The sequence below is a fragment of the Panthera tigris genome, chromosome D4 (genome assembly GCF_018350195.1).
Source record: "Panthera tigris isolate Pti1 chromosome D4, P.tigris_Pti1_mat1.1, whole genome shotgun sequence".
Classification (NCBI taxonomy): domain Eukaryota; kingdom Metazoa; phylum Chordata; class Mammalia; order Carnivora; family Felidae; genus Panthera; species Panthera tigris.
This window is the reverse complement of record NC_056672.1, coordinates 45,495,922-45,508,668: the sequence shown is the minus strand read 5'-3', so window position 1 is coordinate 45,508,668 and position 12,747 is coordinate 45,495,922. Positions and strand designations below refer to the sequence as shown.

The 12,747-nt window shown below is 44.6% G+C and overlaps 2 protein-coding genes across 2 annotated transcripts; both read right to left on the bottom strand.

Moving 5' to 3' along the window:
• Positions 1–4,404: 4,404 nt before the first annotated feature.
• On the bottom strand, positions 4,405–5,089 carry LOC122232952 (interferon omega-1-like). The gene has a single exon (XM_042963485.1). It carries the CDS (start codon positions 4,993–4,995, stop codon positions 4,405–4,407), a length of 591 nt encoding a protein of 196 aa, XP_042819419.1. The 5' UTR covers positions 4,996–5,089.
• Positions 5,090–11,481: 6,392 nt separating this feature from the next.
• Positions 11,482–12,048, bottom strand: LOC122232980 (interferon alpha-like). Its single transcript, XM_042963645.1, has one exon. The coding sequence runs from the start codon at positions 12,046–12,048 to the stop codon at positions 11,482–11,484; it is 567 nt and encodes a 188-aa protein (XP_042819579.1).
• Between the last annotated feature and the right edge of the window lie 699 nt (positions 12,049–12,747).

Genomic DNA, 12,747 nt, shown 5'->3' with positions numbered 1-12,747 from the left:
CCCCATATCTTCTCCCCCACCTTAATTGAGGGCTGCTGCTTTTTCCTTCCTCCTCCTCAACTCCCTTTTTGTACCATCACCACCCAACACTTTCCACAGTACTTCCTTGCTTTGGCCAGAAGCCATCAGGTAAGGTTGGAAAGAGTCTCTGACTTCGCTCGTTTAGTTTTGGAACCACATTTACTCACTCTCCACCAGCCTGGGAATGAATATTGGGTCCCCAGCCTTGCCACCCTCTGCTGTCATCGTCAGCTGATGCGGTTTTTTAGCTCAGGTTCTGATAAAGTGAAAAGAACAGTCACCAGGGGTACTCACACCCGCCAGCTGTCAAAGTTCTTGGTGGTTAAACTTGGAGAAAGGCCACAGAAGACACTTGTAAGCACACACGATCCCTCTGAATGAATTTTCTTTTCCTGTAATTGCTTTTGCTTTTAAAAATTGAAAAAGTTTTACACAGGGTTCTCATGTGGTCATCTTGCAATCCATTTGGGTCTAGTTTGTAATATGGCAACTGGAACAAAAAGAACCTTGAATTCGGTGCATACTTTGGTTTTGGTGCTGCTGTTTCTCACGGTCCTCAGCAGGGATTGAAAAAGAACTCGGTGTGCACAGCGGATCCCCGAAATTGGCGGGCTTGACTTCCTGGCAAATTGCTGCGTTTTTCCACTTTTCTGTTCAGGACCACTAAATGCTGAGATGTGGATGCATACCGGAAAAAAAAAAAGAGAGAGAGAGAGACAGAGACAGAGACAGAGTGCAAGTGGGGGAGGGGCAGAGAGAGAGGGAGACACAGAATCTGAAGCAGGTTCCAGGCTCTGAGCTGTCAGCCCCGAGCCCAACACGGGGCTCAAAGCCACAGACCATGAGACTTGAGCAGAAGTCGGACGCTTAACCAACTGAGCCACCCAGGCACCCCTGTGCATGTTATTATAACTAATTAATTACTTACTACAAATAAATCAAGAGTATCAGGATCTTGGCAAGAGTGGCGGTGATTAGGCACTGTAGATGAACTGACATGCCTTTGAAGGCCACTACTTGTAGGTGCTGAAGATACTCTGGGAGATTTTTCTAGTAGTCGGCACATGTGCTCTGAGTTTTCAAAGCATGAAGGGAGGCCGGTCTGTGTGCTACATCTTTGGAGCTTCTCAAGTGGTGGTGACATTCTTGGAGTTGTCAAAATATCTATTTATTTTATTTATTTTAGAGAGAGAGAGAGAGAGAGAAGGGGAGAGGGGCGGGGGGAAGAGAGAGAGAGAGAGAGGGAGGGACGGAGTGAGAGAGAGAGAAAGAGAACCTCAAGCTGGCTCCACACTCAGCATGGAGCCCGACACAGGGCTTGATCCCAAGACCCTGGGATTATGACCTGAGCAGAAATCAAGAGTCAGATGCTCAACTGACTGAGCCACCCAAGAGCCCCAATCTATTTTTGCCTTTAAGTGAGTTCAATCCTCATCTTCAAATAGAGACAATAATAGACTTAAAGCTCTCTTAGAGCTAGAATATTTTGATATAGAGTTTCTGTCAGGTGCCTGGAGACTCTCCCTCATCCCAGGAACTTAATGTGTCTATGGGTCCTGAACAAAAATGACTCACTGAGATTTGACCCCAGAATCAGTCTGGGAAATACAGGTATTTCCTGTTTCTAGTGTAGGTCTCTCCTAGAAAAAAAACATCTCCTCTCTTCAGTGTGTGTTTGCATCGGCTTAGATATAGAAATTGAGCACATCACTTTTGAACACTTTTGAGAAGTTCCATGTGTTTTTACAGAACAAAGTTGTTATACATTATAATGAAAATATTGTTCTATAAAGTATAAATACCATGCGCAAAATAAAATCCATAAAAACAAATTTAAACCTGTCAGACTGATCGCTGAACAGAATTCATATTTCTCTGATTAAGGCCACTATTGCTGATTCCAAGCTTCCGTTTTCAGTTTTTTGAGCAACTTCTAAAATGCATGACCACCTGGACTTGTACGAATCATTTGTTGTTGTTTTACGAGAGCTTACTTCTCTTCCTTTTTCCCTTAGTTTTTTTTTTTTTTACCAGTTTGTTAATGAAGAGGAAGCACCTGCTGATTTCCACTGTGACAATTTCTTACACACAGAGATGGTAACCCACGTTTCCCTCGAAGTAATACCTTATTTCTCTCCCCCCACTTCACAAACAAGCGTATAAAGATAATTTCTGGGGCGCCTGGGTGGCTTGGTCGGTTAAGCGTCCGACTTCGGCTCAGGTCATGATCTCGCGGTCCATGAGTTCGAGCCCCGCGTCGGGCTCTGTGCCGACCGCTCAGAGCCTGGAGCCTGTTTCCGATTCTGTGTCTCCCTCTCTCTCTGCACCTCCCCTGTTCATGCTCTGTCTCTCTCTGTCTCAAAAATAAATAAACGTTAAAAAAAATTAAAAAAAAAAAGATAATTTCTATACATGGTATCCCTAATTCTCGTTCTTGTGTTTTCTCTTCCACCTGCTCCTATCTGGCCTCTGCCCCATTAATTCCACTAAACCAAAACCATGCTAAGGCCACCAGCCCCATCTGTTTGCAGGTCCATGGGGACAGTTCATCCACACCTGCCCTACAAAGCACCACCCTGACCCGTATTCCCTTCATGGTCAAGTCTTGTCCCCATGTGTCCTTCCAACTGCACTGGCCACTCTGCCTCAATGCCCTTCCCAGACTCTCCTCTGCCTGACCTTTAAACATTGAATGGACATCTCATTGTCCATTCTACTTATACGTGACCACATTCATTCCCATGCCTCGTCCCCAGATACTCAGTAAGGAATCCCAAACTGACACCTCCCTCATGGTATTTTTGTAAATTCCAGACCCACATTCCCAACTGCAGGTAAGACTTCAGCACTCACGTGTCTCCCAGGCACCTTAGAAAGGATATCTAATATCATTCTTCCTTGCCAGCATCCTTTGTACCTAAAGCTTCTTGTGTAAGAACATCACTTTCTTTCCTTTGCTTCCCTTTGTAATTTTTAACATAATTGAAATAAAATAAACATCAGTACTGTTTTTTATGTCTCCTTCCCTATAAGGCTGAGTTTCAACACAGCAGAAACTGTATGTGCTTTATTTACCTCTAGATTTTTTTTTCATTTTTTAAAAAGATTTTACTTCTTTCAAATGTAATTTATTGTCAAATTGGCTAACATACAGTGTGTAAAGTGTGCTCTTGGTCTCCGGGGTAGATTCCCGTGGTTCATCACTTACATACAACACCCAGTGCTCATCCCAACAAGTGCCCTCCTCAATGCCCGTCACCCACTTCCCCCTCTTCCCCACCCCCACCCCCATCAACCCTCAGAATGTTCTCTGCATTTTGGGTCCCTTTTGGTTTGCCTGCCTCCCTTTCTGTTTGTAACTATTTTTCCCCCTTTCCTTCCCCCATGGTCTGCTGTTAAGTTTCTCAAGATCGACATATGAGTGAAAACATGATATCTGTCCTTCTCTGACTGACTTATTTCACTCAGCATAATACCTTCCAGTTCCATCCATGTGGCTGCAAATGGCATGACTTCATTCTTTCTCATTGTCAAGTAGTATTCCATCATATATATATATATATATATATATACCACATTTTCTTTATCCATTCATCTGCTGATAGACATTTAGGCTTTTCCCATAATTTGGCTTTTTAAGTAATATCTACACCTCCAATTTATAAACCGGAAATCAAGAGTTGCACGCTCTACAGACTAAGCCAGCCAGGCGCCCCTTTCATTTTTTAAAAAGTGAGGTCCATGCCCAACGTGGAGCTTGAGCTCACAACCCTGAGATCAAGAGTTGTAGTTCTACTGACTGAGCCATCCAGGCACCCCAGGTGACCTCTAGTTCTTGACCACAATTACACATTTGTCATTTAGATACTCCCGTTTTGACATACACTCTGCATGGAATGAATGAGTAAATAAATTTTACTATCTGTTCCTCAATATCATTTACAATGATGTGGGTTTTGATTTTAGAACAAACATTCGAGAAGTTCTCTTTGATAAGTATATAACATATAAAGCGAAATGCAAATTTAATAACATGGAGGGGTAAATATGTTTTGTAAATTTTAATGCAATTTAAAGATGAACATTTCACTGTCTGTAATTTCTGAATTCTATAAATACGATAGATGCAAAAAAGAATACATATAAATAAATAAATAAATAAATAAATAACTTTTTTAAAAAAGGGAAACCAAGCATCAGAGAAGTCATCTCTTAGAGACTAACAATCCTGAAGCTGAATTTTTTAAAACATCTTCTTCATACTATTCACAAAGTATTTGTTGAGTTAAATTCAATGAATTCTCTACTAAAGCAGGAATGAGTCTCTTGAAGTGAGCAGGCATAGTGCAGGATGATGTGGCACGTCAGGCAGTGAGAATCACTTCAAGGTGACCCCAGGTCTCCATCCTTGATGGCCAAGCTGTCGTGCAAGGTCGCCGAGGAGGACAAGGCTCTCATGATTTCCAGTCTGACAATTTCCCAGGCGCAGTCACTGTATCCCTGGTCCTCCAGGTAGACGCGGATGTCCTGGAAGTACCTCTTGATGGCCAGGGCAGGGCCGTGCATCCCCGGGGCGCGCTCTCCCTCGCCCGTGGCCTGCACCAGGCAGGCGTCCAGGGCTTCCAGCTGCCGGTGGAGGCCAGAGCGGAGTCCGTGCAGCGGCGCGGGGCTCCAGGCCGCCGAGGAGCGCTCCGTGTGCAACAGGTTGAAGGTCTGCTGGAGCAGCTCCCGCAGGACGGCGGCGGCGGCCTGGGCCTCCCGGAGCTGGCCGCCCTCCAGCATCTCCCGGGGGAAGCGGAAGTCTTTTCTGGCCCGCAGGCACAAGAAAGGGGACAGTCTCCGCATCTGGCCCAGGAGCACCAAGTTGTCCCTGCTAACCTGCGCGTGGCTCCCAGGCAGGGCACAGCCCAGAGAGCCTCCAGGGCGGCAGGTGAGCAGCGCCAGGGCGGTCAGCAGAGGGCGCAGGAGAGCCATGGGGAAGCCGAGGGGGCTGCTGGGCGGGCTGAGCTGGGCGGCTGGGGGACCTCGGGGCCGAGGTTCTCTGAGCACGGCCTCGAAGCATGGCTCTTAAATAGGGAACGCGGACAATTTCATTTTCTGAACATCCTCTCCACTTCTACTTCCTTTTTTTGTTTTCATTTATGCATTCTCCTTATTGTCTAAGAAGATGTCATCAATCTAAAATACTACGTTGGCAATGGAAGCTTTATTTCCCAATAAACTTCCGATATGTCCATCCCAATGGACACTTATCAAAGTAGAAACATCTTTGTCCTAAAGACTGGAGTGATGTAGGCATGTAGGTACTCATACACACACCTGCTCACATATATGTTTTCATATATGAACATTGCTCTTTGTGTTAGAAAGAAACTGGCCTTGATTGTGGACTAGGTTTTCACCCTCTTTACTTCATACAGAGACAGGCTCCTTCATTCCTATGGGTTTTTGTATCTTGCTAGGTTCTGACCAGACCACGTACGGTAAATAAGCTCTTTAGAACCAGGACTGGGTTTTAATTACTGTTGTATTCACATTAGAGGCTTGTGGTGATAAGTGAATGAGTTTCTTGGATGTTTCTCTTCATTCTAGAAATAATTGATGCAGGTCCATGCAGTTATGCTTCACTGGAGCCTCAGGGTCAAGACTAATACAGACACTATCCTTCTGCCATTTTGTAACCCATCTACAGTGCTCCTCGGGCTGTGCCAGTGTCCCCAGCAGGAAGCCCGGTTCCAGTCTGGGACATGTAGCTGTGAAGATTCTAATCCCAGATCATTTTATTTTCTCAGCAAACCCTCACGCGCAAGGTTGTTATCACCTCTACTAACATGTTCCTCTGGAGTGACTGAGTGTCCTCAACCCAACCTCTCCTGGACTCACTCCCCGAGGGCAGGCTCACCTTGTCCTGAGGACATTAGAATTCCCCTGCTGTGGAGGCACTGGTTTCTTTGTTAGCAAAAAAGTTAATGCCCCTCATTCCTTCCCTCCACCCCTGGAGTGTTTTTGTGAGGGACCCTAGCTCTCAGTGTTGACCTCCTCCTCTCCTCCTCCTCAAAGTGTCAACAGCTCTCAGATGCCAAGGGCAAAAGTTTGTTTCCTCTAAGGAGGGGAGTGACCCAACTGTAATCATTTCACCTTTAGTAAGCAAATACTTTTATTTTGCCACCATAGCTTTTATTGTTCAATCTTTTACTTCAATCATTGAACACTAGTTAGACTCAAAACTTCTGAGCTGGGCTCAGGGGACTCACTGATGATGCCTCTCAGTGGAATCTTTCAGCCCAGAAACTAGCGATTCTCAGGTGTTCATTCAGTCTAGGCATTTCTGTTTAGCTTCTTAGTCTGTTCCTCCCTCTCATGCTCAGAATGAAGGGGATGAGGCCAAGGCTACTATGTCAGAGAGATATGTCTTTTTTCCTTTATTTATTCATGATCTGTCATTTTAAATTAAATGAAGATAACAACAAAAAGAATTCTAATAACTTAGTTTTTACACAGTGGTGACATAGTCTGTCTTCCTCCTCCTGCGTCGTGTTCTACATCATCCTGAGGTTAATACAAAGGGAAGTTAAAGAAAGGCCAAGGGGCTGTCCCATTTTTCTCTATCATTTTCAAAACATCAGTTGTGTTGTTTCCCATTTCAACTTTCCTAGAAAGCAAATCATGACAGTTCTGCATGGGCAAAAACAAACAAACAAACAAAAACCTCACAAAGGTTAAGTCCAAATGTCACGAAAGTGAAAGAAGTGACCTTTCTGCTGACAAAATGTAAGTGAGCGCGATTCGGTGCAGCAGAACCGGGGACTGGGAGCTCTGGCAGAGAGAAGAACGAAGGCCACCCTGAGTTCCCCCAAATCAGCAAAAGAGCTGTGTCAGCCAGAGGCTCAGAGAAGACCAACTCCTGGATCCATGGACGGCCCTCCGCTCTGCAAGACCAGCACCTGATTTTACTTTCACTTAATCCCCATATGATCAGCTCTGAGGAGAGACGACAGGGGTCGCATCAACCAGCTCACAAGAGACTGGCAAGCAGACCCCACCTGCTAACCCCGTGTGGAAGGATCAGGATCACAGATATTTGCCTTGCCCGAGCACGCTACCTCGTTAAGAAAGCCACTCACTCAATGGCAGTATTGCCCTGAGAAAGGGAATTGGATGGTCCTAAAAGATTCTGTTCTTCATCTGCATAATAATAAGGATGATGATGTTTTATGATGATAACACCGGGGTTGATTGGATGCTAACTATTCTAAGATCTTTGAAATGATGAATTCAGTCTTCTCAATGGACCCATTGGGATCACAGTCATTTATACAACGGTTTAGAGAGAATATAAATCTAGAGGAATAAATTATCCTGATGGGAGGAAAGATCCAAGGTCAAAACCATAAGGAGAATTGAGATAATGACTTTTCTGGAAGCACCTCTTAAGGGAATGAAGGATAGAAATGGACATTGGAATTCAGAAAGGCTATGGCATGAAATCAGTATGGCAGGAAGGGTGAGGTGATCAAGGATTCCAAATTCCACTTCAGATGCCAAAGGGTTGTCGTCTATGTTTTGGACGGCAACAGGGGCTGTGGTATGAGTCACCTAAATGGACTGACTTGACATTCTAAGGACAAGTTGACAAAATCCCTTTTAAATAGTCATAAGGCAGTAGATTTTTCTGCCAATTGAGACAGAAGTTTGCAGTTGGCACTGGAGTAGTCCCCCCCCCTTCCAATACCCTGCAGGCTGCTGTGATGTCATCGTCACCCCTGCTGGGGACACTACTATTGGCCATGTCCACATAGGAGAAGTCTGTGCTCCCAATGTCCACTTGAATCTTCTCAGGGTCCGGAACTGAAGGATCTGGAGAGCCTGGACTCAATGCTGCCCTTTGGTGTTGTTCCACCCCCTGAGGACATGTCACTGATCCCATGGACCCTTTTACATTTCTCTTCTCCTTCCATGTTCCCCAGTGGCTGCGGACTTTCGACACCTTTACGTTTTCAGATGTGCAGCTGTGGTTTTTTGAAGAAACGAGCCTCTTGCACCTGTAATCAGAACATAGTCATGCCCAAACACAGGCACAGATGAGCGCCTGGGTGTAGATGTGTGGGCAGGTTTCCCCGAGTTTTGTGTTTCTGTGCTGGACTGGACATCTGGGGGCCTTGACCACCGCAGCCCAGCAATCAGCCGGCAGAGGGTGGAGCTATGGCCCGATGCACACTCTGACTTCTGAAGCTGGAGAACGTTGGCTGCTTCCGCTGCTGCTGCAAGTGATCTTGCCAAGCCCATCAGTGGGCACCTGGCAACAGGCCCTGCCTCCTCCGTGTCCCCTGTCAGGTTGGCCAGAAGTGCCTGGGGATGGAAAGTTGGCAGGTGGGGGCTCAATCCCCTGGCCAGTGCCTCTGGCCCTGCAGCTAAGTTCTCCAAAACTTTTGAATATTTAATATTTAATATTTTGAATATTTGAGTCCTTTAAGTCCTTTAAGTCGTAGCTTAAAGGGACAATTTCAGGAAGAAGTCGAATTTCTGCATGCATCCCAAACCCTTCCCCCAGTTTTGGTCGCTGCTCCAGTAGCACATGGCCACCAGGGGGCGGTGTTCCCTGAAAGGAGCTTCATTCGCCCACCCTTCAACGGGGTCCCGCTTTCTGTTTCCTTTTAGCCTCAGTTGCTATTACATCACATTCAGTGGAAATTAAAAGAAAGTCTCTCTTGCAGGTGTTTCTGCAAAACCTAGACGTTTCATTTGGTTTTTGCTTTCTACTTGTGATGTGCTGCTCTTAAGGGAAACTTTAAGCTGAGACCGCAACGGAACAGAAATAGGCTGACAGGTCAAGGGAGTGAGCGACCACGGTGTGTGGGAACTTCCGTCTGGGACAGGGAGGAAACCCTTAGGGCAGGGGAAAAGTGTCCTGGAATGCTGGGGGAGGGGCAGGTGCCAGAATATTAAAGAAACATCATGTCCTTCTGTACTTCCACCTAGATGTGTATTCTCGACGCTCAGATATTAACACAAGCCACCGTTTCATCACTGAATATAAATAAGACACTTTTTCGAAATGAGGAATGAATCAGTCAGCCATCTCTAGAATTCACGATAGAATTCTGGTTTTTTAGGCTGCCTCCTTTGAAGGTTAGTGCAAGGTAGGACAGGAAAGCTTGCTAAGAATTGTGTAGAAAGAGACAAACACTATTCTCATATATAGCTGTCTGAAGAAAACTAGGAAAATACGAGCCATGTTTTTAGTCATTACTCTCAGGAAGATGCAATGCTCAGTGCCTTTCAAGTGCATGACTTCATGCATAATATTCTACTATCATAAGGTTTTTTTTTAATGTTTATTTATTTTTGAGAGAGAAAGAGAGACAGAGTGTGAGCAGGGGAGGGGAAGAGAGAGAGAGGGAGACACAGAATCCGAAGCAGGTTCCAGGCTCTGAGCTGTCAGCACAGAGCCCAATGCAGGGCTCGAACTCACACACCACGAGATCATGACCTGAGCTGAAGTCAGACTCTTAACCAACTGAGCCACCCAGGCGCCCCCATAATATTCTACTATAATCACTCCTGAATTATATACGACGCTCTTGTGCTCTATGGATTTCCTTCTTGGTGTTGTATTTTCAGCTGATTTTAACTAAATTTTTCTTTGCCTTAAGTATTAACAAAGAGAATGCCTGACCCAGCTTCCCACTTTCATTTTAAGAAAACCTGTCTGTCTTTATGTCCATAATAATTTTGCTATTTTGGGATCCACCAATGATTGTAGTAGTTACAAAATTAGGGAAAATTACCGGTGAGTAACATAAGAGAATTCTTATCATATCAAACTCGCTTAGAAAATGAAACATGGCAGAAAACTGCTGTAGTAAACCAATGTCACAGTGATCAAAGTTAAGTAACTGAATTCATAAAGCCAATAATTCCAGGAAACATTATTGTGCCAGTGGTAACAGATGTTTTGATGAAGGATTGAATTAGTTACCTATTCCTGCCTAGTGAATTCTTAAAGATGAATAGCTTGCTGATATACGAGGTAGTAATAACTAAGGATAAACCATTGAAAGTAATTAAGTAAATCATGAATCAAAATAAATGCAATTAACACATTAACATGCCAGTGCATCAATTTCATGAAATCACCCACAGGAAACCATATGGCATAAAAGGCAGAACGACGCACAGAAAAACTACCCCACAACATTTTCCAGATCCCACGCTGTCTTCTCCACTTCAGAGGCACTAACTTCTCTTATTAAGGCTTCCATCCACTCCGGGGTGGTTTCTGCTTATTAATTCCACCAAACCAAGCAGGCTCCATGCTTCCAGCCCAGAGCCCGACACGGGGTTTCATCTCACAAACCGTGAGATCATGAGCTGAGCCCAAATCAAGAGTCAGATGTTTAACTGACTGAGCGACCCAGGTGCTCCTGGTTACTGTTTTTAGATCTATCCCTAGAAAAATGAAAGATAAAGACATTAGAACTGTATCTGTGGGACGCCTTGGTGGCTTAGTCCGTTAAGCGTCCGACTTTGGCTCAGGTCATGATCTCACAGTTTGCGAATTTGAGCCCCACGTCGGGCTCTGTGCTGACAGCTCGGAGCCTGGAGCCTGCTACGGATTCCGTATCTCCTCTCTCTTCCCCTCCCAGACTTGTGCTCTGTCTCTGACTCTCCAAAATAAACAAATGTTAAAAAAAATTAAAACAAAAAAAAAGAAACTGTATTTGTTAGGTCCTATATCCTTGGGGCAAAGTACAACTTGTCTTATAGGAAGTCAGTTGCTACTTCTGATGTTAACATAATATAATAGGTAAATGCATTTTGCTATCCATTTTTTTTAATGTTTATTTATTTTTTTTTTTGAAGGAGAGAGACACACAGAGTGTGAGTGGAGGAGGGGAGAGAGAGAGAGACACAGATTCTGAAGCAGGCTCCAGGCTCCCAGCTATCAGCACAGAGCCCGACACGGGACTCAAACCCACAAACCGCGAGATCATGACCTGAGCCAAAGTTGGACGCTCAACCGACTGAGCCACCCAGGCACCCTTTGCCATCCATTTTTAAATCAAGTTACAAAATTAGGCCTGGATTTCTTTTTAAACACACTTCCTATAGTAAAATTGAATAAACAAAAAACAAACACTAAATTGACAAAATATAAACAATACATTTTATTATATTACCACAATGTAAATGTGCACATATTATATGAAAAAATTTGATCTTACAAATAGTTAAATAAATAAATATATAAATAGACAAATAGACATCAGCATGGTCATTGATAAGTGGCTAGTGCTTGTAGAGTTGACATGATGTCATTTAATACTCCTGAAAACACTGGACAAATTGATTCCATTCATGTCACAGCAGAATGGAGAAATGAGAGTCCTTGACATGGCAGAACAGGTGGAAAGTGTGGTATGATTAGTCAGTGAGAATCATTTCCATGTTGAACAGGTCTCATTTCTCGGTCCTTAACCTTTTCTGCAAGGCTGTTGACGAATACAGGGATCTCATGATTTCTGCTCTGACGATCTCCCAGGCACAAGGGCTGTATTTCTTCTCTTGCAGGTAGAGGGAGAGTCTTTGGAAGTAGTTCCTCAGGATGGAGTCCTCGTTGGTGAGGGGAGCCTCTCCCTCCCCCACCTCCTGCATGACACAGGCTTCCAGGCGGGTCAGCTGCCGATCAAGTCCCGTGCAGAATTCCTCCAGGAGGGTGGTGTTCCAAGCAGCAGACGAGGACGCCTCTGTGCAGAAGAAGTGGAAGATCTTCTGGTTCGTCACGTGCACCACAGAGAGGGCTTGTGCCTTGTGGGACTGGTCTCCACCAAACACGTCCTGGGGGAAGGCGAAGTCATTTCTGTCCTTCTGGCAGGAGCTGGCAGGGAGTCTCTTCATTTGTCCCAGGAGCGTCAAGGCCCTCCTGTTCAGCAGGCCGTGGGTCTGAGGCAGGTCACAGCCCAGAGAGCAGACGGAGTTGCAGCCCAGCGCCACCAGGGCCACCAAGAAGGAAGAGGGCAGCGCCATCGGGGATCTTGCAGATGCTGTCGGCCTGGCTGGGGTGGGCGACTCTGTGACCCGTGGCTCTAGGTTCTCTGAACATCTTCCCTTGTGCGCGTGGCTTAAGTAGGGAACATAGCAGTTTTCACTTTCCGAACGTTGCCCTTACTTTCTACTTCTGTTTTTGCTTTCCTTTATGCACCTTCTACTTGGGTTGAGAGCATGGGTTCCACAACCATTTTTTTTTTTCATCATTACCTCTTGCCTCCAGAGTTTTTGTACATATTTATCTAATTGAACCTTCTAAGAAAATTTAATAACACAGATACACATTATGTGTAATTATGTACTGTATATTTAACTGTACTTTATACATAAAAAATCATAAAAAAGGAAATATAAAGTTTACTCTATTTATCCAATGCAGGGTTAAGAATTACTAAAAATTTTTAAAAGTTAAAATTTAAAGCCATTGATGCTTAAGTATGGACCTAAATTTGATTTTTTTAATGTTTGCTTATTTATTTATTTATATTTTTAATATGAAATTTATTGTCAAATTGGTTTCCATACAACACCCAGTGCTCATCCCAAATGGCGCCCTCCTCGATACCCATCACCCACCCTTCCCTCCCTCCCACCCCCCATCAACCCACAGTTTATTCTCAGTTTTTAAGAGTCTCTTATGGTTTGCCTCCCTCCCTCTCTAACTTGTTTTTTCCCCTT

What these genes read in the sequence shown, in the direction of transcription:
- LOC122232952 (XM_042963485.1), bottom strand. Translation starts at nt 4,995, where the DNA reads ATGGCTCTCCTGCGCCCTCTGCTGACCGCCCTGGCGCTGCTCACCTGC.
- LOC122232980 (XM_042963645.1), bottom strand. Translation starts at nt 12,048, where the DNA reads ATGGCGCTGCCCTCTTCCTTCTTGGTGGCCCTGGTGGCGCTGGGCTGC.